At 37.7% G+C, this 26,354-nt stretch overlaps 1 protein-coding gene across 1 annotated transcript in view; it reads right to left on the minus strand.

The window, feature by feature from the left end:
* Positions 1-26,354, minus strand: part of myo15aa (myosin XVAa) — a 67,717-nt gene that overhangs the window by 10,442 nt on the left and 30,921 nt on the right. The window contains exons 22-55 of the mRNA XM_038280320.1: positions 25,600-25,717; positions 25,275-25,450; positions 24,257-24,341; positions 24,094-24,147; positions 23,920-24,001; positions 23,625-23,755; positions 22,351-22,446; positions 21,981-22,216; positions 21,534-21,724; positions 20,650-20,722; positions 20,159-20,350; positions 19,952-20,061; positions 18,690-18,784; positions 17,375-17,498; positions 15,631-15,975; positions 15,126-15,190; positions 13,095-13,229; positions 12,959-13,016; positions 12,695-12,842; positions 12,380-12,473; positions 8,377-8,494; positions 8,147-8,262; positions 7,987-8,046; positions 6,547-6,622; positions 6,315-6,430; positions 6,088-6,206; positions 4,442-4,583; positions 3,227-3,338; positions 2,992-3,066; positions 2,153-2,355; positions 1,948-2,072; positions 1,767-1,830; positions 427-499; positions 9-82 (exon numbers count right to left, since the gene is read on the minus strand). Of these exons, the coding sequence (XP_038136248.1) occupies positions 9-82; positions 427-499; positions 1,767-1,830; positions 1,948-2,072; positions 2,153-2,355; positions 2,992-3,066; positions 3,227-3,338; positions 4,442-4,583; positions 6,088-6,206; positions 6,315-6,430; positions 6,547-6,622; positions 7,987-8,046; positions 8,147-8,262; positions 8,377-8,494; positions 12,380-12,473; positions 12,695-12,842; positions 12,959-13,016; positions 13,095-13,229; positions 15,126-15,190; positions 15,631-15,975; positions 17,375-17,498; positions 18,690-18,784; positions 19,952-20,061; positions 20,159-20,350; positions 20,650-20,722; positions 21,534-21,724; positions 21,981-22,216; positions 22,351-22,446; positions 23,625-23,755; positions 23,920-24,001; positions 24,094-24,147; positions 24,257-24,341; positions 25,275-25,450; positions 25,600-25,717 (4,081 nt within the window). The remainder of the gene's footprint in view (positions 1-8; positions 83-426; positions 500-1,766; positions 1,831-1,947; positions 2,073-2,152; positions 2,356-2,991; positions 3,067-3,226; positions 3,339-4,441; positions 4,584-6,087; positions 6,207-6,314; positions 6,431-6,546; positions 6,623-7,986; positions 8,047-8,146; positions 8,263-8,376; positions 8,495-12,379; positions 12,474-12,694; positions 12,843-12,958; positions 13,017-13,094; positions 13,230-15,125; positions 15,191-15,630; positions 15,976-17,374; positions 17,499-18,689; positions 18,785-19,951; positions 20,062-20,158; positions 20,351-20,649; positions 20,723-21,533; positions 21,725-21,980; positions 22,217-22,350; positions 22,447-23,624; positions 23,756-23,919; positions 24,002-24,093; positions 24,148-24,256; positions 24,342-25,274; positions 25,451-25,599; positions 25,718-26,354) is intronic.

Consider the following 26,354-nt stretch of genomic DNA (forward strand, 5'->3'; position numbering starts at 1 on the left):
CTGGGTACCGTTAGTATAGTAGCCACAAGGTCCTGCTCAGTTTGGCCTTTCATTGGAAAGTCTCCCATAAACTTCAAAATAGCTGGGGGAAAAAAGAGTACATAGAATAGGAAAAAGTATATTTACAAAGCATATTTCAAGAAAAACAATGCCTGGCAGTAGCACTGGGAATGATTTATAGGGAGATTTTAATAACACGTGTAATTTTTTTTTTTTTTTTGTTACTAATATTATTGTCTGAAATAAATAAATATTCATTCATTCATTCATTCATTCAATGTAACAGTTATCAAAACAGGATAAAACTATAGAATGAATAATTATCTTAAGTTCAGGACAAGATATAAGGGGGTATTTTTCTAAAACTATAAAAACAAAAAAAAACTTAAAGATATTATTGTGTTCATTTTTGTTCACTTCTCTTACCTATAGAGATATCAGCAGCCACTCTGTTCATCCCACTGTCGGAGAAGTCAATCAGTGACTCATACAGTGGAGACTACAAAGAAAAACAAAAGTAATGTATCTGCTGCTTTCAAGATTAAAACAAAAAATTGATAGCAATGCACCAATCAGTCTTTTGTCTGATTCAGAATTAGCCTCACTGTGACAGCCTGCTGTCACACTCTGAAGCAGTGTGGTAACTTTTACATCTTCAAAATGAGTTGCACATTTCATATATTTTCATTAGCCTGATTTTAAGTTAGCTTTTTGCAGTGCACATATTTAGTTAACTTTCTCAGGTTGTTGTTTTTGGTGTTTTTTTTTTTGTCAAGATGCAATTGATTAATCAGTTTTTTCTTTGAGTTGCCAGTTTCCTTGGGATCTGCTGGTGGAGGGCTGCAATGAGCTCCAGCTTTCCTCAATTGGTTGTTGCAGGCTAATCAGTGGGTCAAACCATTTGTAATGGGAAGGGAAATTTGTTTATCATTTGTTTAAATATTCTTAGTTTGGGTAATTTTGTTGATTAGTTAAATTTAAAATGTATTTAGTGTCTTGCCAGTATTTATCTGTTTAATTAAGTTTATTTGTTTATTAGTTTGTTAGTCAGTTATCCCCCTTATGTGTCAACAGTGGTCTGACCAGCCACTATTCAAGTTTCCCTCATGTGCTGTTTGTTAGGTCAGTTTGTGCTTGAGTTCTTTATGTTAAAGCCTGAATTGAATTCTGTTTTGTTAACCTCTGTTTTTGGGCCCAGTTTATCATTTTTTGAACATTTTGGGAATAAATTAAGACTTTTTTTTTTTTTTTTTGAAAAATTTCTGTGGTTTTCTGGCTGGTTTGTGCAAATCTCTCACACTCACATTTCCACTTCCAGCCTGTTCCATAATGGAACAAAGTTTAAAGCTCAAGGATAAAACAGAGCAACTTTGCTGTGATCTATTTAGCCTTCCTGTTATCTGCTGAAAACCTTGCACTCTCTCGTTTTTTTACGGCCTAATGTCTGAACAAGTCATAAAACTTTTCTACACCTATGTGCTTCTCCTGAATTTATCATAAAACACCAATATGGCAACTGTGAATTGATAACTGAGACTATATGGTGCGTTCTCTGATCATAAAAATATCAGATTTTGTGTTTCTACCTGGCCCTGGAAAATCAATATGACTTTAGAGATGGGGTTATTTTTATTTTAGTATTTATTTCTATTTTTCTCAACTTTTGAGCATTAAAGAAGATAGTTTTCTTCTAATTTGTCAATGATGTGATAATAGCACAAAGCTTTAACATGATTGAGAGTTTGAACCCTGACCCCATGTATCACCTTGGAGAATTTGATCATATCGGCGGGGTCCCTGGCCTCCTTCCCCTTTTTGGCTTTCTGATCACTGTGAGAGATAAACAAAAAAAAAAAAAAAAAAACAGTTGGTCTACTTATCCGAATCCAAATTTATAGACTGTATTATCATTTTGGCTGCACATGCGTCTGTGTTAATATGGCTGACCTCCTGTTCCTCTGAGCTTCCCTGAAGTACTTCTTGGCAAACTCAGTCATTAAATACTGATTGCTGTGCAAAGGCAGGTCATCCATTTCGGCACTCCAGCTGTCCCCATATTTCTCGTTTACAACCTAACACATGGAAAGCCCAAAGTTATGTTTTTGCACTGAAATGTGGGAGTATAATCTGAAGATACAATCCAAGTCTGCACCTCCGTGGAAAGCTCAAGTTCATGAGCAGCTACAGCTGATCCCATCGCCACAGCGACAGCGGCCGATGCCGCAACCCGTCCGTGCCTGTCCCGAGGTTCTACACGCTCAGCAGGCAGAAACAGGAAGTCGGGAGCAGCCACAGGATGGACGTAATCACCAGGAAACATTCCAGACCTTCCAAAAACAGCTCCGAACCGCCAACCTGTTTAAGCATAAACACATCAGTGGAATCATCAGAATTTAGATTAAAATCTTTTGATCATGATGGACCATTAGTCTTTAGAGCAAGTCATGATACAATAACATTTAACCAATGCACATGTCAGTGAATGCCACAGTGTCAAGTCTGTGGCATTCAGGGAGTTGTGGATAAGAGCATCACACTTTGGTCTCAGTGGTTCTGAGTTCAAGTCCCACACACTCCCACAGACTGCCAATCTGGGTCCCTGAGCAAGACCCTTAACCCCACCCTGCTCCCCAGGTGCCACACAATGGCAGCACACAGCTCCCCAAGGGGATGGTTTAAATGAAGAGAATGAATTTCGTTGCTCTGTTCTTCTGACAGTGGAATGACAATAAAAGGTAATAAAAAAAAGTTGGAAAATTCCCAAACAAAGGGTGCTAACAAAACAAAAGCATACAAAGTAAAACAAAAGACGTTGTAGCAAATAAAAAAAAAAAAACATTTATTTATTTATTTATTTTACCGTACTTGTGGAAATAATCTGATAATTTTAGACAAAATGTTTTCAAAATGAATTGATGAATGAATCATTCATTAAATACTCAAACAAACAAAAAAACTATAAATAAATAAATAAAGCCCTTCCATACCCACCAAAGTCTGGCGTGTCCTTCTTCAGCTCTTCCAGAAGCATGACGGTTTTTCTCACAATGCAGCCATACTTTTTGCCTGCACAAACAGACCCCCCCACACACACACACACACACAGTGGTTTGATGTGGCTTGTATGATGCTGCATTAATTATAGATAGTGGCTCAAAAAAGCAGAGAACAGATGTATTGAAACCAGACTTAACAATTTTTCAGTTTACTTCTATGTATTACTCACCAGAATCCAGCCCATCCATGTGCTGCAGCCTGATGATGTCTCCTTTGTGAAAGCTGAGGTGATTCCTGTTCTCAGTGATGTAATTCCTCACTGCTACAACATACTCTGAGTCCTGAGGAAGACCACCTTATTTAACTCTTCATCTCACATTTGAAGCTTCCAGTCTGGTGCTGGATTATATCACGTTATGATGCCTTACAAAGGTGAACCAGGGCCTTCAAATTTGTCTGATTTTGTCAATCTAGAATCAAAATCTTTAGTGTATTTTATTGGGATATTCTAATAGATCAGCAAAAGGTAAGGCATGGATTTGAAGTTGATTTACAAATGGAAATTTGGTAAATGTTGTAAGCATTGGTATTTAGGCCTCCTGAGTGAAAATGTTGGTGTGTCTCTGCAGTTTTTTATAGACTAACTTTTTTGCCCATTTTAATATTTTAACAAGCTTAATCTCACTGAGCCTAAGTAGAAAGTTTCAGAGGAAAACAACAATTTATGCCACAGACTCCATTTGGATTTAGATCTGAACTTTGACTGGGCTGTTGCAACACAACAATATGCTTTAGTTTAAAGTTCCATCCGAACAACAGCATGCCAACACTATGATGATGCCACCCTTATGTTATATCAAAAGTGGGGGTTTGCCAACTCACGTTGTTGCTGGTTTACAATTGGTCCATACCCCTGCTAACCCCTGTCTGTTTATTAAATGTGCATTTAGAGTCTGTGTCTCAGCAACATTTAATTTAGACGACATAACGATGATACTCTTGATTGATTGAATGTTGATAGTCTTTCACTGGTTTGGATTATCGATTAAGCAGAGCTTTTTGTGATGTTTAAAGCCTGGGATATAGTTGCTTAAAATCTTCAAGCATTCCTTGATTATGAATGGATTTTATCTAAACCTATCAGATAGTACTGGCAGAATAAAAATATACTGCAGACTTTCGACAATATCAAATCTCCCCAAAATAATCAGGTTGTTTTTCAGGTTGTTACCCGACTTGCAAACATTGACAATTTCTGCCGCCACTCAAAGACTGATCTGCTCCTTGATGGATCTGACCCATTGCTTACCTGAGATGTTATATTAAAAACATTTAGGCAATAAAAAACTGTCCATCTGAAGTATCGATAATAGAGTAAATAAACAGGACAGTGACTCAAAAGACAGAATTGCAGAAAAGCCAGTAAAAAAAATATGTTTCTGACCTTCTTTATCTCTGTGAGGAAGTAGTCGATCATATGTTTGACCTGCGGCGCTTTGGCAGAGAACAGTATCAGCTTTTCATTGGTCAGGTTGAACTCCAACATGTTCTTTGATGGGATAGACACAAACAGGATGTCCGAGTAGCTGCACGGGCAGTCAAAGGTCAAAGCAGGAAGTCAGCTTCAAGCCAAAGTTCAAAGCAAGTATATATTCTGGTCAAGGGCTGTAATATTTTATTATTTAAGGAAGTTTCCTAAGTGAGAAAACATGTTGGAAATATCTAAAGCACACCAAAAGTACACTAAATTGTTTTATCTGTATAAAATATACCTAGTTTTACCATAAAAGTCAAAATATTTGATTATACACTGTGTGGTTATTGAAGTGAAAATATTATGGGTAAGCCTTTAGATAAAAACTAATTATACATTTCTGTAGACTTTTAGTGTGGAAGTAGCATCCAGGAGATGCTGATTAAATGCATTATCAGCAACTGTGATCCTTTCTATGAAAGTTGAAGAGTTGTCTGCTTCTAGGTCTGGAATATACATGTAAACAAGAAGCAAATACTTAAGGACTGCCCTAAAAGCAGCAACAGTAGGAACACTGTTAATTATTCTGTTTAAAAGACAAACTGTACTTAAAACTCATGGTGATAGATCCAGTTTAGTTTCATTTGTCATTTTCATTTTCACGTGTCTTACACTGTTCAGCCTTTTAGGTTACCTTTATGCTTTACAAATGCTGTGTGATACAAAATAATAGAGCAGCAGGACTCAATTTTGCAAAGTTGCATCTCATTGAAAAAAAAGACCTCTGCAGCAGTGTCCTTTGGTCAGATTTGACCAAAGTAGAGATAATAGACCATAAAGCACGTTTTCTACAAGCAAACAATAAAAAAAAAACTGTCAATCATGATTTTAGCACAGCAAGGATTTAGAGACTTGGGAACCTCGCTATTTTGATACTGCCATAAGCTCTGCTATATACCAGAGGCTTCTGTGTTTAAAATTGAATCTTAACAGTCCAGCAGCTGATCCTGACCTGAAAAGCTCCCTGCCAACAACAGAGCAACCTTCTATGAAAAAAAACAACAAAAAGAGCTTGTGGTTAAAAAAGCAATCTACTACCATAAAACGAATGAAAAAGAAGCTGTTGCTGCTGAAGAAGTTCTTGTTCATGGTGTTACATCAAAGATGCTTAGCAGCACACAGCTTCTCAATGCTTTTTTATATAGTTGGTAACTAACAACACTGCTGAATCTGGTTCATGTTTATGAACATTTAAATATTATATCTAAATAATCTTTTTAATAAGCATTTTCATTATTTACTGATAAGGAAAGTCCTAGAATTTAAAATCGGGTGTTCTTTGTTTCATGAGGAATGTATTCAACGACTTTCCCCCAGTTGTCCTTCAAGACAGAAAAAAAAACATTTTTTTCTGACCTGTACTGCTTTCCTACAGCAGCTATCAGTCAAAGGGAGCAGAGATCACTGTGATGCAACTGCAAAGACTGTGATTTACCAGCAGTGCAAGATGCTCCAAGGGAGGATAATCTCAGATTGGATGTGGTTTCATTTTCAATGCAGTAGCTGTTTCTTCAAAAACGTAACCAAACTATCACAAGCCAACAAGTTGGGTTCACCTGTAAGGCCTCAGCACTCTGAAGTAGTCTGAAGCAGTGGAGCTGCTCTTCACCAGCTTCAACAGTTTGATGCCGGTATGCGACACAGACAGGACCTGCACCCCCGTTCCCACGCTGCCCTGAAGAACACACACAAGCAGCACACATATCCACCACAGGCTTATATTACAAACAACTGGCATTCATACAGGCCTAAAGGAGAAGGAAAGCAGTTTTGGGAAACTCACAGAGGCGGGAAAGAGGCGGGAGAAGTAGATCTCCCAGGAGTCTTTGGCCATGGTCACCACTCTTTTCTTCACACTATCATCATTCGTTCCTGAGGCCTGATCCACTTTGTTCTGGGCTGTTATAAAGAAAATGTACCTATCAACTCTTTTCGGTGGCAACCTGGTTATAGATGTGCATTTCCTCCACAACACAACATTTTGATGTTTAATCATTTATTTATTTTTTTTTTACCAAAAAGGTCTTTCATCTTCTGCCTTTCTTCCTGAGTGATGCGGACGCAAGCCTCGGAGAAAGTATCGTGTAAAACCTTCAAAAAACAGGCACAGACAAGAGCATATAGAAAAGATAAAAAAATAGAAATTCAACTTTATTGTTCTCACAATGGAGAAATGAACTCTCTAACCCTATATATATATATATATATATATATATATATATATATATATATATATATATATATATATATATATATATATATATACATATATATATATATGCATTGCATTTCAAGCCACTACAATCCTCCAGGATGGCCTTGCAACTAACTCCATCCATCTTCCTCTCACCTCACTCAGATCAGCTCTTCTTTCCATTTTGCATGCAGCGTTTATTGTTGAGTATGGGCATGAAGAAATGAGGTGGAGCCTTGTTTGCAAACTTTAAGGTACAGGTGTGATTTATAAAGGAAAATTGATTGGCTTTGTGGGTGATCATGGTTTTACATATCAGGATTCTTTTTTAGCTGCACAACTTCTTCAGGTATTTGGGCAATGTTTTATTTAGGTTCCCAGATCTGATCCTTGATGGGTGCCTGTTCTTTAATGCTCTCTGACAAACCAGAGTTTTTCACAGAACAGGTGTACTGTACTTACACAGAATAAATTGTAAAACAAAATGACTCTATTTATAAAATAGGACACTTCTTCAGTGAGTTGGTAGCACTAAGAATAAAAAGGGCTGGATACCAGTGGCAACTGCTGGTCTCTGAAACAGTGGAGGCTCATTGGTGGTAATTAAATCCAAACCGTACGTATTGCATTGACAAACGTACATAAAATCCATCACTACAATGGTTGAAAATAGCTGCTGGGAAGCACCCTGAAATAATAAACGCCAGAAACCACAGCAATAGTTCAGCACAAGATGACTGTTCAAGACAAATATTTTACTAATAGTTTTACCAAATATAAAGGGGATTTTCTGCCACTAGCATAGCATACAACGGTTCAACAATTCTAAAAATTGTAACCATGCATCATTTCTTTCATTTCATAATTATGCTTTAGCAACATTTCAAGGAGCAGTTATTTCTGCAAGAGAGTTGTTGCAAGATTAAGCAGAAACTTGTACTCTTTTAATATTTAATATTAAAAGTGTAATACAGCACAGTTAAAAATGCACTTTGCCTTCATCTAAAGCAAATTCTAATCCATCTAACAACTGTCTGCAAGCGTTTATCCTTGGAGGGGAAGAAGGCTGGTGCTTATTCTCCAGCTGTAATACATAATTTTAATTTAAAATCAATGATATATATATATATATATATATATATATATATATATATATATATATATATATATATATATATATATATATATATATATATATATATATATAAGAATTTGTAAACTGAACAAAAAAGTCTGATGTAAATGGGTATCTTTGACCAACCTGCTTGAAAATAAGGTCCAGGGTCAATGGATTATTTAGGTTCTCCTTTGGGTAGAAAACCTGTATTGGAGCATAATAAAATCAGGAATTCATCATAAAAAAAAAAAACATTAAAACAGAATTCTAATGAATTGTAATGAGAAAAAGGTCTCAGACCCACCTCTTTCCTCAAGAAGAGTTTCCAGGGGACATTAGAGTAGGTGTAATATTCATCGCTGGTCCTACTGTGAAGCTGAGTCTGAATATTTTCCTCTTCTACTGGTAAATCTCTAGAGACTGAAGAACCACACTTATTAAATCTAGCCAGAGCTACTCTTCACATACATGTCGAATTATGCCAGAGTAAGAGCTATTTACTTTAATGCTCATTAATTGATCTGATAATCTCACCTGGAGGATGGGTTGGGGTCATGATGGAGCTGGGTGCTGGCTCTGCAGGTCGAGACTTGGCTAATTTAATAGCTTTAACTCCTTCATCTTCCTTGAGTTGGGAGGGCTTCTTCTGTGACTGAGAATCACGCAAATGAGTGGAATTTTATTTCTTTGTGATTTAGATATTGGGTATTTAAACATTGGTGGCTGGCTAGCTCAAGTAGTAAGTCAGCCATCCTGCAAACAGGAGGCCTGGGTTCGCCAGTGCCAGTACCAAAGCACTTTACTTGGTACTGGCACTTGGGTGCTTAGGCAAGACCCTTCATGCTAATGCCTGCTTTGGGGAGTGGTGGCCTAGTGGTTAGGGTGTTGCGCTTGGAAACCTCAGGTTCTGAGTTCAAGCCCCACTGCCACAGACTGCCACTCTAGGTCCATGAGGAAAGACCCTAGACTGCTCCCCAGGCATCGCACAATGGAAGCCCACTGCTCCCCAAGGGGATGGGTTAAAGGTAGATAGTTCATTTCGTTGTTCTGTACTTTCTACAGTGTAACAATCTGCCAAATCTTTCATTCCCGGGTGGATCATCTCAATAAGTGGTCCTCCTAATTGTCAATCATTCTGGTGACATGTTTACGTAAGGTCATCCTACGTGCTCACCCAGTTAGCTATCTATTTCTGCGCTTGTGTGGCGTACATGTGTGGTGAGCTACAGTTTTAGACAGTCATTGAAGGTCACCTTTCTCACCGCAGTTCTTTGAAAATGGCCAAGGGTCGTAGGAGAAAAAGTGTCTACGAAGTGTATGAGAAGAAAAGAAAGGTAGATATATCCCGGAATGCTTCTCATGGAGAGCTCTCCTCGCAAAGCATTATGGGATTTGCTGTTAGAGCGACCAGCTGTCACAATAGCCTCTCGCAACCGGACAGGGACGACTAATTACAAAGATGGCGCAGGCACCGCACAGGGGAGGAGGAGGTGATCATCTGTCCGAACGGTCAGTTAACTGAGTCCACTCTATAGTCCCCACTCTATTTATTGATTGAGGGATTTAGGGTTTAGGGCTGACGTTCAGTTACAAGGTTGTGCATATGGATTTTTTTAAAAGTGGAGAGGGCGGGTCATTACAAAAACTTTGCGAAAATCCTCTACTATACCTTTAATGAGGTTTCTGTGTAGAGCAGGATTCGTCAGTTCCAGTACTCAATGTATGGTGTCCTGCACCTTTTAGATTTCTCTCCGGCTGAATTCAAATTCAGGGACTGCGTCTTCAGAAGGCCAGATTCATAGGCCAATTACCTCATAGCGTGGCGTTGAGGTCAGTTCGGATTACAAAACTCCTCACTTTACTCGCAGCCAACAAATGCATCCTTCTTTTTGCCCGTTTTGTAGGACGGGTCCGGTGTATCCTACGTAGCCTTGGATATCCCATGATTCATTGGGAAACCAAGTAAGCCGGCTGCTCCAATCTCAGAGGAAAAAGGTACTTGGCGCCGTACAGTGGTGAATATTGGAAGTACAGTTTAATATAATACAAGTATGTGAATAGTTTTGTCTGAAATGAATTAAAATTGTTTTTTTAATGGTTATTGAGTCAGATATGTGGCGGGTAATGATTGATTTATTGAAAAGTTTTTATGTGTTACTGTCTAAATTGGTGTGGCTGTAATTTAAGGACAGATTTCTAACATATATGCAATGTGGGGACTATAAGGCTGATATGATTTTTATTTTTAATTGCTATTTTGCACAATTTGGTATTTTTGGTATAAGTATTTTTTGTTGTTGACTATAAGAGATTTTGCAGATATATTTTTTATACGTACATTGTTTAGATTTGCTTATATCTTTTATATATTTCATTATTGGTATTCATTATTTTCCTGCTTTTTGTGGTATCAGCTGTGGAAGGCTAGACCTGTTTGAATCTACAGCAAAAACTCTTTCGGCCTCCTTATTTTCATGGACTTCGAAGGATCCAGTCCAGGTAGACCGCTTCCTTGGAAGACGTAGCCCATAAATTCGAATTTAGCCTCTGCTTCAACACAACTTCTTCTTCTTCTATTTGTTTAATGGAAGATTGCAACCTTGACTTTTAGGTGCATACTGCCACCTACTATACCGGAGTTTGTAGCTTGAGCCATATCAATGTGATGATTTTCAAAACAACTGATTCAGATGATCAGGTCATAAATATGACTCTGGATAACCTGACTGTATATTGAGGCAGTACGTGGCTGTCATTAAGAGGTGGCAGTCTGCAGTACCGGGCCCCCCGAGGGCACCATCCTGTTCCTCTTCATCCTTTACACCTCAGACTTCACCTACAACACAGACAGCTGCCATCTCCAGAAGTTCTCAGATTACTCGACCGTTGTAGGCTGTGTTTCTGAGGGGAACGAGCTGGAGTATCGATTGATCATCATGAACTTTGTGGACTGGTGTGAGAAAAACCACCCATGTCTTAACACTGAGACCAAAGAGATGGTGATTGACTTCAGGAGAAGACCCCCACCTCACTCCCCTGTGGACATCCAAGGACAAACATAGAAACTGTGTGGAGAGTTTCAAATACCTGGGTGTTCATATCAAGAATAAACTGGACTGGACTCATAAAACCGATGCCCTGTATAGAAAGGGCCAGAACCGCCTCAACCTCCTGAGGAGGCCGAGGTCCTTTGGAGTGAGCAGGCCCCTGCTTAAAACTTTCTATGACTCCATGGTGGCATCAGCCCTTGTCTATGAAGTTGTCTGCTGGGCCCCTGGCAGCACAGAGCGGGTCAGAAAGAGACTCAACAAACTAGTAAGAAAGGCCTTCTGTCCTAGGCTGCACTCTAGACTCAGTGGAGGAAGTGGTTGAGGGGAGGGTGCTGTCCAAGCTTACATCCATCATGGACAACACCTTCCACCCTCTGCACCAGTCTGTAGAGGAACTGAGCATCTCCTTTAGTGAAAGACTTTTAGACCCTGTTAGTAAAAAGGAACGCTACCGCAGGTCATTCATCCCTGCTGCCACCAGACTCTACAATGCAAAACTCCAATGGCAATAACTTGTGCAACGTTTAATGTGCAATTTACAATTTGATACCCTGTGCAATAACTGTTCTCTATACTTGACACCCAGTGCAATAACTATATATATAAATATAAATATCACTCCATATAAATACCAATGCAAACACCCTGTGCACAACCCTGTATAATGATACTACTACTAAAAAAAAGCTGTCATATGTGGACACACTGTATATACTGTATATATCCCATGCTCTTCTTCTTTTACTATTTGAGCTGATGTAACAAGTACATTTATCCACTGCGAGATCAATAAAGGCAATCAATCAATCAATACTGAGGCAGTAATTAAGCCATTTGATTCAGGTGTGAAAACAGAGACCGTAGGTTCAGTTTCGTTCATGTTTCCTGCATGTGAGGAAGCCTGGTGTATAACACTGTTGTACCAATTGTACCCGATAGTCAATATGTAAGGAGACCTCAGAGGTTGTCATCAGGAGATTTCGGGTAAGTGCAACACTGATAACCTTTGAGCCAAGTTTTGAAACCTGAACTCTGCTTCAATTTTAAAAGTCAGAGGCAACTCTTGAAATATAACAATAGAATCATTATAAGTTGTTGTGACTTTTTTTTCTATGGGTAAATTTAGGACTGAACCACAGTGTGAAAAATACGTCAAAATACTTGTTTTAATGTGCATAACCAATCATCTATGCTCTACTATAGGGCTACTCAAGTCTGGTCTTCTAGAGCTACCATCCTTATCCATCTCTTCTCCAACACACCTAATTGGAATAACTTACTCATTACTCATTACTTAGCCTCTGCTAGGATGAATGAGCTGCTAAGGGAATTTAGTCATTAGATTCAGGTGTGTTGGAGAAAAGATGCATCTAAAAGTTGCAGGATGGTGGGTCTCAGTGACATTATCTATAATATCCAATACCCATTAATTTTCGAGCTGACTTTTAATGCTGTATTGTAGAAATTATCTAGGAGCTGGGATTTACCGGTTGTGGGGGGTTTGCCATTTGATCTTTAAGGATCTCCATTGCTTCATCATGAGGGTTGGCTTTTTTGGAAAACTTCTTCCCATCACTTTTCCTGGACAAACATGAAAATATTAATAAATACATTTAATTTTCATTCAAAAGTGCTTTAACTAAACACTCGTTCTAGATCAGACCAATCAGATCAGGCAATGCATTTTGTTTAATAACAAGGTAAAAGATTTAGCAATAACAATTCATTTATTCCTAATTTATCTATTCAATTTCAGTGCAGAATATTTGCAATGAATGGGGCCTTGGGGGTGTTCATATTACCTTTTAGTTGGAGACCCAGCCGAGGATGTTGTGCCTGCAGGCTGGTGCTGTTTGATTATGTCTTTGATGTCATGACTCGGGTCAATGCGCTCTGTGTTGCTCACACTGGAACGAACTACATCCTCAGGAGGAGGCCCACGCGTTGTGCCTGAAAAACAAACCATGAACAAAAAAACAGACATTCACTGGTAATGAGACACGTCTGATCTATTTGAAAACCGGATCTTCAGCTTTAATGACATTTAAAGAACAGAATAAACGTACTGCTTTTCCGCTGGACAGCTGGAGGACTGTGCTTGTATGACTCGCTGCTCTCTTTTGTCTGGAAAAAATACATACATCATTCAAGATGATATTTAAAAGTGATTATATCAGCAAAAAAGGAGATTTGCTTACTTACAGGGCTCGGTGTGCGTGAGCGTAGTGGTAGGTTTTTGTGGTGTGGTGGTGGTGATTGGGGGGCTGGAGCAACAGGTGGGAAGGACGAGAACATCTGCTGCTGGATTGCCATAGCTTGCATGGTCATCTGCTGGGCCTGCCCCACAAACACATTTATTTGTTCTATATCAGCATATTGAGAATTACAAGTTCACTTTACTGTTAAAGTTTATGCCTCTTTACACATATCTTAAGTCTTTGTTTTATAATTAGTCGGTCAAACAGGGATCAGAACCAAAGTACATAGGATGGTGTTTAATTCACACTTTCCAAAATTAATATTGAAATGCAATATTGTTATATATAAAAAATTAAGTAATTTTACGAGGAAGATACCTAATCAAAAGGGGAAAAAATCTTTGGTTTAGGTATTTTTAGTTACAAAGTTGTAAAGGGATGTAATGGAAAAATGGATTAAAATATGGATAAATGACTTAACTGACACAGAACTGAATTTTTATACAGTTTAGTAAAGAAATTTGGTCAAACCAAGCTTCTTTATGCTTCTGGTGATCAACATAAAAGTTGTAGGATTTTTTTTTTTTAGGCATTTTTTTTCTTACTTTATACCCAAAGTGATTCATTATTTAGGATGGCCTATAGAAACGTATTAAACAGTTTATTTGATTAATTTTAATTAAGCTTGTTTGGGTTTGTCAGTTTTGTAAGTTGTGAGCTGTAAATGCAATTATTAATATAAACTTTTCTTGAGACTTAAAAACAATCTTTTCCTTTAAAGGGGCCCTGTCATATACCAGGAGGATAGTAAATCACCAAAAAAATATTAAAATAAAGCAACATATGCTAGTAATTTGCCCTGATAGTGTTTACTTAGTCTTTTCTATGCCTGGAAATAAGCGATCAGCTGACATAAACATTGTTGTACGCCGTTGCAAACTGTTGTCAGTACTTACTAACGCATCCATCAACTTCTCTGCTTAGGCAGCTTTACATAATCATTCAATAAAAACAAGCTTTCATATATTCCAATATATTCAAAGCACTACTTGTATCTCCTCCCTCTTGGTATCCAATATTCTTCTTTACATTTGTACACTTGACCTCTGACTTTTCCACTTTTTTTCTACATTTCTCTTTTGAAAATTACTTCATTTCTTACCTATTGTGCTCATGCACAAATACGAACCTTTTCTCTTTTGTGTTAATTTCAAAAATGCTTCAGGTTAATAACAAATAAAGCAAAAGCAAAGAGTAAAACACACAAATAATAATATATTAAGAAAATAGGGTGCCATAACTTAATAAGTAAGCCTTTTTATGAAACCAGGGTGAGCTACTAAAAGAAATTCATAAAGTTGTAGTATGTGACAGGGCTCTTTAGAACTCCATCTAATGTAATGTAATTTCTCCTTTCCTCAACACTGCAAAATTTTAATCTAAATTAGTATTTTTCTTTTAAATAAGTAATTTTTTTCTTGAATTCAGGTGGTAGGTGAGAAACTTTGTCAATTGAACAAGAGCATTTACATTTAAAATAGGAAAAAACAATTGCATTGTCTTATTTTAAGGGTAAAAATACTCATTTCATTGGCAAATCATCTTATTTAACTACTCAAATTAAGGGTAAATACTCTTAATTTAAGACCTTTTGACTTATTTCTAGATGTGGCAAATATGAGATATTAATTTATCCTGATTTATAGACTGAGTAGTATTTAATTTAAATGTGTATGCAGAGGGTGTGTCTGTAAATTTGTTCTTTATGCCACACATTATACAGATCTTAAGCATTTTTTAAATGTGCTTCATTTGATTACTTTAGTATTTATAATTTTTGTGAGTAGAAATAAGACTAAATAAAATTTTCTTCTTTTCTATCCATTTCTTCAGTTTGTCTAATGTCAACTGGACTAAAAGGCATTTATCCATATAATATTTTGTCATCTGAATAAAGTGTTACCATGTTATTTAACTTTGTATAGCTATAGAACTAAAGAACAGAATGGTAGAGTGAAAAGGAGACGACTCGCACCAAAATTATAGCTTGCTGGTTGATGATTGCTTGTTGCTGCTGAGTCAGCACCACTTGTTCCGATCCTGAGGAAGAAATCAGCAATGAAACATTGACCACATAAATATATAAAAGTAAAATGCTGCAGAGGAATAATGCCTGAGATGTTTTTCCACAGTTAACAATTTCTTCCCTAAGAAAGCTTTTTTTTGCTCTACTTTGAAAGGAAGGAGTTTTTTTTTTAAATCTATTCTCCTATTTTCAGAGAAGAGCCAACTCTGTTTTAAAGTAAATATTGTTTTAACTAGAGTTAACTTTACTCAGACATTTTTCCTGACTGAGCATGCATTTATTTCACAAAATACAATCCACACATAAAAAACTTTCAAACTTTTTTTTTTAGAAAGATGGGAATCAAATAAAAACATTATTATGGATTTCATAGTTATACTGGAAATCCACCATGCCCACTCATTTCAGGCCAAACATGCTGGAAAGTCTAATTCACACCTCATCCTTCTTATACCTGCTGCACCTGTCATCACAGGTAAGCCTGGAACTGCAGGCATAGCCGGGAGTGCCGGCATCCCCGGCATGCCTCCAATATGAGATGGTGTGTCTGTTTCTCTATTAGCTGCTGTAGCAACAGCAGTGGGGGGCCGAGAAGGCAAAGGGGTGGGAGCTACACGGGAGGCAGGGAGGGGTGTGGAGGAACCAGGTGGGGGGTAGGGCTGTTGGGGTCGGTTATACTGGTGGTACTGGGGCTGCTGCTGTTCCTGCTCTTGTTGTTGGTGTCGTTCATGGTGATGGTGGTGGGAGGGGACGGGCATGGGGGGCATCATTCCTCCAGCTACTGGCAGCACTGGGACGGCTTTAAGAGCAGCGGGTAAGGAACAAGATTAGAGTCAGGAAAGTGTTTCCCACTGGCCGCTACAGCAGGTTTACTAACTGAACCAATCTGGTATATGACCATAGAGACAAAATAAAGAAATATAAATCTAATAAAGATTCTTCTTATGCTGACAATTTATAAAAGTGTGAACTGCTGTATTTATCCAAACTGCTGTATTTATCCAAACTGCTGTATTTATCCAAACTGCTGTATTTATCCAAACTGCTGTATTTATCCAAACTGCTGTATTTATCCAAACTGCTGTATTTTAACTGAGTTAAAAATGGGAACTTAACTCCATCTGCTCATTCATCCAAAGTGACTTTTTTCTTCATTATTCTTTGGGAACTATGTTGAACTAAATCAGGCTGGATAAAGAGAATTTCTGAACAGTATAAAGGTGCAGCATTTTTTACTTTATTATTCTCACCGCAGGCTCCTATTTGTATTTGTATTTGAAAAAGGACTTGAACAGTTTTTAAACATAAATACACACTGATCTATACCAGCCATTCTGGCTGTATGTTTAGGAGCTGAATTTTGAGCAGCTGTATTTAGCAAGGCACAGTCAATCTATAACCAGAGGCAGCAATCACATGCTAACCCCTCAATTTATAATAATAATATCCCCAGTTTTACCCTCTAACATTTTAACTTCTCTCCTTCAATTCGTCCCTCTTTCCTTTGCTACATTTCTTAACTTTACAGGAACCTCTTTTGAATAGTAATGGATTAATTATGCATAATAATATACACTATATTGCAAGAAGATAAATTACAAAGTGAGCAGAGTAACCAGAAGAATAAAATTACATTATTAATATAAATGGAAACTGGAGTGTAACAGTTTAAAAACACCTGTTGTTACAATGAATGGGCATTCATGCATTATGGATGAGGCTAGTGCTCATTATGGCTTCTAAACACCCGATTAAGGGTGTTGACCTGTGGAAATGAATCTTTGAACAACTGAACTAAAGAGTCTATTATCATAAAAAAATTAAATTCAATTATCATTGTATTTGTATAATTTTTAACTATTCACTTTTGGAGGTATGAGAGTAATTTCAATTCAATTAAATTCAGTTAATTTATTTAGTGCCAATTCACAACACGTCATCTAAAGGCACTTTACAGTTCAACCAGATCATACAGTCAAACTGATTCAAAAGAGTAAAACAAATCAACTCGACACATTCTGAGTTTGTGGAAATCCACTAGAGCATCAAGGTTTTAAGAACCACATGAGATCAAGCTGAGTAACTGATGCCAATCAAAAAATATGTTTTTTTAAAAGTGAAAAATAAAAAATGCACAGAAAATAAAATACACAGAACAGAAAGTTCATATAAAGCAGGAGGAAAGTTCAAAGTTTCACCTCCAGGATGGATCCCAGGTGGATAAGGCCTTGTGGGAGATGTATGCCCCTCTCCTCGACCTTCTGCGATGCCCACACCTCCTCCTCCTTTCATTCTAGTGGACAAACCAGTCTTCTCCATGTTCTGGCACACAGAAAGCTCATTTGGATAAAGTGGAACAAAATGTATGTTTGCAGGTGAGGAGAAGCGGAAGTTTAAAAGACATGAATGGAAGTAACAGTGTGTGCTAGTAGAGAAGAGCCCAGAAAGGAGGTAGAGTGCTGTATGATTCAACCCGTCAATTAGAGAGCGAGTCGAGGAACTGAATACTCCCCAGGAAGTACCATACACACTGTAGTAATGCTCAACCACACATACGCTCAAACCCATAGGGACACAAAATATACACTTCTGCAACAGATTTCCAAGTTCAGTTTCATTCTTCTAAGTGAATATAAATTTTTTTAATTGCAGACTCTCTAGTTTGCAGATTTCCTAATCATTATAATTCACAATAAGATAGCAATGTGTCAACGACTGCAAACACAAGGAAAAACCTTGTAAAAATCTCTTCCTTTTTTATATTCTGTAAACAGTAGTGAGAAGAAAACTGTTCCCAAGGATGTTTAAAATACATTGCCTGCTTTTACAATCATATACGGTAGCCCGTTAAGAAACCTAATCATCCTCATTGTCTGCCCCATTCATACACAAACAGAGAAGGTAGATCACATGTTCCACTCTTCCATCAGCACCCATTTCCATCCACTCTCAAATAGCAGAGGACCTTGAGTGAACTACTTTATCAGCCTTTAAGGATAAACTAATGATGCATTCTCTGTCATATTCATATCTATTAAAATGTATTCAAAATGGAGCTGTGGTTTCTCTTCATTGCAGAAAAACAAAGACTTAAAACTTACCATCCCCAATATAAAAAATAGCTAAAGCAGGTCCTAAGGAAATTAACAAAACTTCTTTTTGATTAGATTTATTAGATTAGATTTATTTAGAGGTTTCACAGTAGAGAGAAACAATCGAAATACAGTCCAATACTTTGTATAGTTTTAAGCATAAAGCATTGGAAACTCATGTAACATTTCTGCACATTCTCAATAAGGGGAACCTCTTCCTGTTGGTCAGTCACATAACAGCCCATGGTTAAGGCGTTAACAGGATAAAACCATTACAAAAACTACCAAAAGTATAAGCTGTGATGAAGCAACGAGAAAACTCTATGTTATGCTGCAAAACTGTAGATTATGCATGAATTGATAGTATGGTGAGAGTAAATCTGAGCTGTGTGGTGTCCAGGACATCAGTGTGAGCACTCACTGTGCCGTTGTCTGATAGCACAGGGTCAAACAAGCTATCCAGGTAGCGGTCCATTCCTCTCTGCGTTTGACCTTCGCTGAACGTGTCTGACTCTGCTGGACACACAGAAAAACAGGCAGGATAGTAGTAGCATTTCTCATTTAGAGTGATCCATTAGATGAGGAATGACCTTTAGCTGCCTCTGCACATTTACTTAATTGGTTTACTAATGTAAAAATGACATTAGAATAATTTCCCTGTTGACCCACTTTGCTGTTGTGACCCTTTGGTAAAATAAAATCTTCTGAAAACTCTGGAAAATTCCAATTTCTCATAGATTATATGTTAAGTAAGTATTTTAGTGCTTCAAAAGTAGCTTTGGTTAATGGAGATCTGACTAGCTTAAACTAAGACTGTAGATCTAGAAGAAGATGTTCTCAGAATAGCATTTTATAAACTACATCACTGTAGAGAACCTTAATTCACCTAAGTAAAAAAACAGACAGATTTCATGAAGAAAATAGACCCTTAACCATCTTCCTTCACTGCTGTAGGGTTTTACCTCATGCCAACAGGAAGTTGACTGAGTGCTGAAATAAACCAGCAAGGCTATGCAAAACAGGGGCTACTGCAATGACTCTGTCTGCCTAAATAATGTGGAAACCTTATTGTTTTGTTCAAGTTTTTCTCACAACTATCATTTAGCATTGTAGTGAATTATAGGTTGACTGAGTCTTGCACAGATTTTAGAATTAGGGTGTTTAAGGCTAAAGCAAACATTTACTCCTAACTTCCTCTCAGTTTCTTTGTAAATCAATCTAAATAGTTTTTCCTTAGCTCATAACAGCATAGCTGTCGGACACTAAATGTTAACACACTACCACGTTTTTTTGCATTTCAACTCCATTTTATGGATTGTACCTCTTCCTTTTCTAACATGGGGTATTGAATATAACTTTCTGAGCAATAAAAAAAATTAAAAGAGATGATATTAATGGTATAAAAACCATGACGATTAGAAATCCTTGCAGATGCTAAAAACTGTGTTACATCCTCTAGGTAGGAACTTCTCTCTGCAGCACTTTTTGTAGGATATTATTTTGCATTTTGAATGGCTGCAATTTGAAATATAATACCTAATTATATGTAGAAGCTGATTGGATCGGATTACTAATCATACAGTCTTGAAATGTACATACCAGTGCAGATACAGTGCTGCTAATAATATACACAAGGTTATGAGTGTTTAGGGTGAGAGTTTTCCTTAGTGTGTGTCTGTGTACCATGGCTGTAGTAGCCATCAGAATCAGGCAGGCTGTAGGCTGGTCTACTGCTTAGAGGAAAGGAAGATGGAAGATCTTCATCTGAGTCAAAGCCGCTGCCTAATAAGGTGCTGCGATGAGAAAGGAAACAATCCACCATGTTAGATAAATGTGACAGTGCCATCCTGTACTGCATGTGTTGCTGTTGAGTTTATTCTGCAGACTGACAGGCTGGTATTTGCTCTGACTCTAGCTGGGTTATCCGTGCTGATGATAAAGTAACTCTTCTGCTTGGGAAAATCCACAGGAAGCTCCAAGTCCGCTATCAGGTCCAGCACATAGTCATGACCGGCTAATTCCACCCACTGGCTCTGCTCCTTCATCAGAATTGAACTCCCCCTCCACCAGTCAGAAACACCTCTGTAAAACCAAAAGAAATGTTCAGAATCCAGAGTATTACATTCAGCACCCTAGAGGAAAGAGGGTTCAATATGTCTCTGAATTTTCCAGTATGGCACTGCACCAGAAGACTGGTCCATCTTTTTTTTTTTTTTACGCATCCTTACCACAGGGTAAAATAATTAAAAGTTGTGGTTGCGGTACATTCACACAAATGTTGACTGGAACCATAAAATGATTATGCTTAACCATATAAAACATTAGGGTTTTTTTTCTGTAAAGGAATGTATGAAATAAAGATTAATTAAGACCATTAGCACCTGTGACGCAGGATATGTCCTGCTAAATCCTCCCCGCTGGTCCAAGAATGAATGGAGCACAAGAAGGAACCTCCTGCAGAAAAAACAAAACACCAAATAAAACAGCTGATTTTTTATCCCTTCAGATCTGCAGAGACAATATGAGGCGTTCATTTAAGACATTCGAGTTCAAGACACAGGATACCGTCTGGTAATGAATAATTAATTGTCAGATAATGAGTCGGTAATGGACCTCACTGAATAATAGTGATGTTTGGTATATTATCCTTTTGTCTTAAGTAATCACCTTTAAATTAGTTTAAGAAAACGACATAAAAAACAAGTTTAACTGTAAGAAGGGAATAACATAAAACTTCAAACTGAATACAGAAAAATGGTGGCAGAGAGGTGTAAATGTACTGCAAATGCCTAATGAGCAGCAAATACAACAAGTGCTGCAACCTCATATGCAAAAGGAAAAATTCAGCAAGTAGTAGGATACAAATTGTTTTCTTACCTGTTTTTTTTTTTTTTTTTTTTTTGCTACATGCTATTTTCCTTTACATGTGTTTGTTTATAATAATAGCATTGTTTATGTATATGGAGCCAATTTTGTGTTTGCAGCTCATTTCTGCTTTCTGTAATTGAAGTTTTTATCCGTTGCATAATTTCCCTCTGCATATGTTTTTATGTTAGTCTAATTTTTGCATTTAAAAGCAGTACTTTTTGAATTATTGAGCAATTATTGAGTCACAGTATGTTTGCACCCCTCAACCACTGTAAAAAAAAAAATCCTAAAATGGATTTAATTTACATAAACCTTCTTTTAATGTATGCTTTTGGCATGTTCTGAAGAAAGACTTTCAATTTGTAGATCTTTTATATGTTGTGAGCTGAAATCTCACCATCAAAGCAGTGCACATGCAAAACCATGTTTGCCTTCTTCCTATTGGCTGTCCACTCCAGCAGCGACAGTGGATAGGTGCGTGCAGCTTCAGGGAAAGGGCCTGAGCTTTGCTGGATCTTCTGACTGGCTTGGATGAGTCTGTGCTGCAGTAATGCCTGGCAGCCAGTAAGGGCATGATCTGACACAAACCTGAAAAAATGATTCACAAAAGGAAGGCAAAGGAGCTCATTTGGAGTGTTTTTATGTTCCATTTTTGGAGATGGTGTACTTAGATAATATACACAGATTTTTAATGAGAATCCCTCTGTCTAATCAAAGATTTTCTCATTACTGGTCAAGACTTTTCTGATTTGTTTCCTTTTTCTTAAATACTAACATGGTCTTGGGCAGCTCTTAACATTTATCCCCCTTTTGAGGTAAAACATTATTGGGTTTGGGTTCTCACTTCAGAAGGTGTTTCTCCATCTTGGGGGATGGAGCGAAGCTGCAAACGCACGCCAACAGCAGCAGCCAGCCTCTGTCAGCGTTTTCCGAGTTTGTGTTTCTCCACACCTGATTTACAACCTGAGCAAAGATCTCATCTCTTAAACCAGGAGACGTTAGACCCCTCTGGATGATGTAACTCCCGAAAAGGTTTTCTTGAGCTCCATTCAGGTGAGGGTCCCCCATAAACCGCAAAACCTGAGGATGCCAGAAGAAAGGCACAAATATAGTCTTCCCCCTATCTTTTTGTTTTAATGGTCTTATTGTTTTATCTGAGATTTGTGACATTATAAAGTAAAAAAAGAGTACAGTAAGTGAAAAAGTCATTTTACCATGTTAAAAAGCTCCAGAGCCTCCCTTTTTAGGTCATCCTCCACCTTAGTAAGAGGTGACTCCAGAGGGGCCATTAACATCCCAAATTTGGGTTCCTACAAAAAAAAAAAAGATATTATTTTTCAACCCTGTATTGCGCAGAATCTTACCAATTTAAAACTCCATTTGGCTTTAGATGGACAGATTTCCCATTTGTTATTACCAACACCATAACCATCTCAATACTCAACTAAGCTACAGTATATAACAAAGGGCAAAGCTTTTAATGTTTTTATTAAAAATAAAACGAAATCTTAGAAAAGTTGACTTGCAGCTGATTCTGGAAGTCTTTATAACCCTGGTTTCTGAATTTGTTTTTTTCAGTGTTTTGCAAATAAAAATCTTCATCTATATTTTAAAGCTCTTAATCCTATAGCACTAAATGTGACTAAACAAACAGAAACTTGAAGACCGAAGACCACAGCAGATAGATCTGATTTAAAACCTGAACATCTCACTGAGCAATATTGAATCCATTATCTGAAAAAGAAAGGAGTTTGACAAATTTACTGGCAAATAACCTGAAAATGACATCATCTATTGAAAGGATTGGCCAACTCTGGAGGAGCTGCAGAGATTAACAGCTCAGGTGGGGGAATCTGTTGATACAACACCTTGCAGTATGTCTCTAAAAATATGGTAATGTACAGGGAAGCTATAAGGGAGGTCATTAAAGTCAACTTTAAAGTCACACAGGCAGCACAACCAACATGGAAATGCTTACGTTAGATACTCTAATTTAATCTTAACCTAACATGATGAATGTGGGACAACATTAGCACTGCACATAACCCCAAACACAACATTCCCTGTCTGAAGCATGGTGGTGGCACGGTCATGATGTGGTAAAAGGGAGACTGGGAGAGAAAAGCTTTTCAAAAGTAATACAAAGATGTTTGGAGCTAAACACAGAGTGATGCAAGAGGAAAACTGGAGGTTCACCTTCCCGAAGGACACCAACCCTAAACATGAAGTCAGGACATAAACTAAATAAAATTGATAATCTGAGGTAATCTCCTAAAGTTCTAGCCACTAAATGCAGAAAGCTTGTTGAGCTACCAAAAAAAAAAAAAAAAAAAAACCTGCAGCTGCCGGAAAAAGTTGGTTCAAATTACTTGTTCAGGGCTAATTTAGAAACCGCGCATCATTTTCTTATATGCTGAAGTCTGTGGTTGGAAAGTGACAAAACACTGTAGTGTGTACTTAAAAGTCAGGTTGTTGACACACATCTTACCCTGAAGTGGACCTGAACATAGCGGTAAAAAGGATAGTTGTTGATGTCCAGTGGCAAAGTGAGCTGATTTTCTTCCTGGATGTGAGGAGCCTGAAGTAAGGCCAAACAGTCTGCGTGCAGCTCTCTCCGGACTGAGGCGGCGTAGCAGCAAGAGAGAAACAGAAAGATTATTCAAAGTCTTTCTCCATCAGAAAGCTGACCAGATAGGTTAGTTAACTATGCATCATTAAAGAGCTGCACAGAGTAAGCCCATCAATTGATGAACGCTCAGTGTGGAAGACGACCATCTACCCACCTGCTGCTGTCTGAAGTAGAGCTCCCAGTTCTGCAGGAATCGCTAGATGCGTTACATTAACCACTTCCCGCTTTGACAGCTCCTGGAAGAATCAATCATTTATATGCTTCTTTTAAAAAGAAAACAATATATATACATGTTTACATATAAGTTCTGTGTGAGCATCCATCCTACCATCTCTCTCCTCCTCCTCTCTTCTTCACCTTTCCTCTTGGCTTCAAACTTCATCTGGAAAGAGATCACACAAATCAAACGGCAACAGAGTGTAAATCCAAGACTACCTAAGAGACATTGAAAGAAAATTACACTTAATGGATAAAACAGAGGGTGCATATACCTTGATGTATTGTTTGCGGTTGACATACATTCGAACGTAAGAGCGGAATCGGACCAGACTCTCCCTCATTTTCACGTATTGCTTCCTAACAGAACAGAGTGACGATTGAAGAGAAAATTATTGATCCAGTTCTCCAAATAGCTTGCAAACATTACCTTTACATCCAACTGTAAAACTTTTTTAAAGTAATCATGTCACATTTATTCACATTATGTAAAATGTATTATAGTTGTTGACCGAAACCAAGCAAAGAATGATTGTCAAGTGGAAAATGAAAAAATGACAGGTTTTTTTAAAATACATCACTGAGCTGACTCTCATTCAGATGTGAATCTCTCTTTACCTGTTTTGTCTTTGCTAATTAAGTAAAGCTTACAGAGGATGGATTTTAAGCTCTGCAACACATTTTTATTTGGTTCAGGTTTAGAATTTGACGAGGCCATTCTTTAATAAATAGTTTTCTTTATGTTGTTTAGCTCCACCATCCAGTCAGTTCTGACCTGTTGGGATTTCTTTCAACATGGCTTTGTTGTTGGTCCTCACTCAGTGAAGTCAGTTGTCCAACTAACCCTTGTCTGCACATTTTACTCTCTCTGTAGCTTTATAACGGTCACCTTAGGCTACTTCTGTGAAAAATGTTCTGCCTGTAACATTCCAACTGACAGACTGAACAGTACTTTCAGAGAAGTCTGTTGTGTTCATGTGTGCAAGTTTATATGATGCTGTTTGTTCTCCATTTTTCTGCAGCAAAATTCTAAGACCTTCCCATAACAACTGGAGTCATACCAAGGTTTAATTGCTCACAGATTTACTATATTTATGAATTAAGTCATTTTTATTTAGGGGTATAACAGTAAAGGAGGTAGGATAAGGAGGTGTTTTTCTCTTTGTAATTATAAAACTACAAAAAAATATATACTGAAGATTGGAGTGAGATAAAATGGGGATTAAAAAAATCCAACTGTCTAAATACATTTTAAGGTACTATACCTTTAAAAATGTTTGAATCACATCTCACCTGAGGAGGTAGCCTCGGCACTGGGCCTGAAACCCAATGATTTTTTTACGGAAGGCAACAAAGCGTTTCCGCACAAAGAACATGCGGGTGTAGCGCTGCAAAGTAAGAGCAGCAAGCTCCCGGGATCTCTCTCGTTTGCACTCCAACAGCTGGTAGATGTCTTCCTTTAAAAACAGCTGCCATTTGCACACACACAGAAACAGGAGGCTATGGGTGAGGATAATGAAGGTATCTTGGCTTTAAAAGCCATTCTAAAACATTATATCCAGTATGATATGATTGCAACAGGTTGCCTTTTTGCTATTTTAGAGGTGGTGTAACTCACCTTAGTGACACCAATGTGGAAGACTCCTGGTCGGAGGGGACACAGCTTGCTCAACATAATCACACAGTTTTCTCCGTTTGCTGCTGGCAGCTGTTTAAGTCCAACCAGGGACTTATACCTGAGTATTAAAATACACCAATAGGGAAGTCGTTATTGTCTGTGGAACAGTGGTGGTTTTCATCATGGGACATATGGACTATTAAGGAGGCCGCCATTAGAAAGGGAAGAAAACTGATTGAATCATATCGATTTTTCTGTTACTTGTGTCCTAAACTAGATTAATATTGCTTTTATGTTTGTACAATTGATGTGGAGTTGGCATTCTCATGTTTTGGGTAGAATAGAGAGACTTTTTATTTTTTTTTTGCAGAACCTTGCCGCATTTCACTTGCTCCAGTAGCAAGTGAAGAGAAACACTCCTAGAGGGTGCCATTTGTGGGAAAATTTAAACATAGTTTTGTTAAGGGTTTACAGGAGTGCAACAGGAGAGTTTAAAAAAATGTGATGGGTCATTACAACATCTTAATCATTTCTTTGTTGTTATTTACTGTCATACTGTAAATCTGTTGCTGTTTTTATGATTGTTGTCTTGATTTTGACCTGATATCAAAGGATGGTCAAACTTTCGCTTGCTCTACTTTGGTTTTCATACAACTTTAGCTTTGTCTGAATAACTGCAAGGTCCCCAAATTAAGTGGTTGCCAAACAGGCCCAGATCACTACTGCTCCACCACCATGCTTGAATGTTACTATGA

The sequence above is a fragment of the Cyprinodon tularosa genome, unplaced genomic scaffold, assembly GCF_016077235.1.
Source record: "Cyprinodon tularosa strain WSP-4 unplaced genomic scaffold, ASM1607723v1 ctg159, whole genome shotgun sequence".
NCBI classification, from domain to species: Eukaryota; Metazoa; Chordata; class Actinopteri; order Cyprinodontiformes; family Cyprinodontidae; genus Cyprinodon; species Cyprinodon tularosa.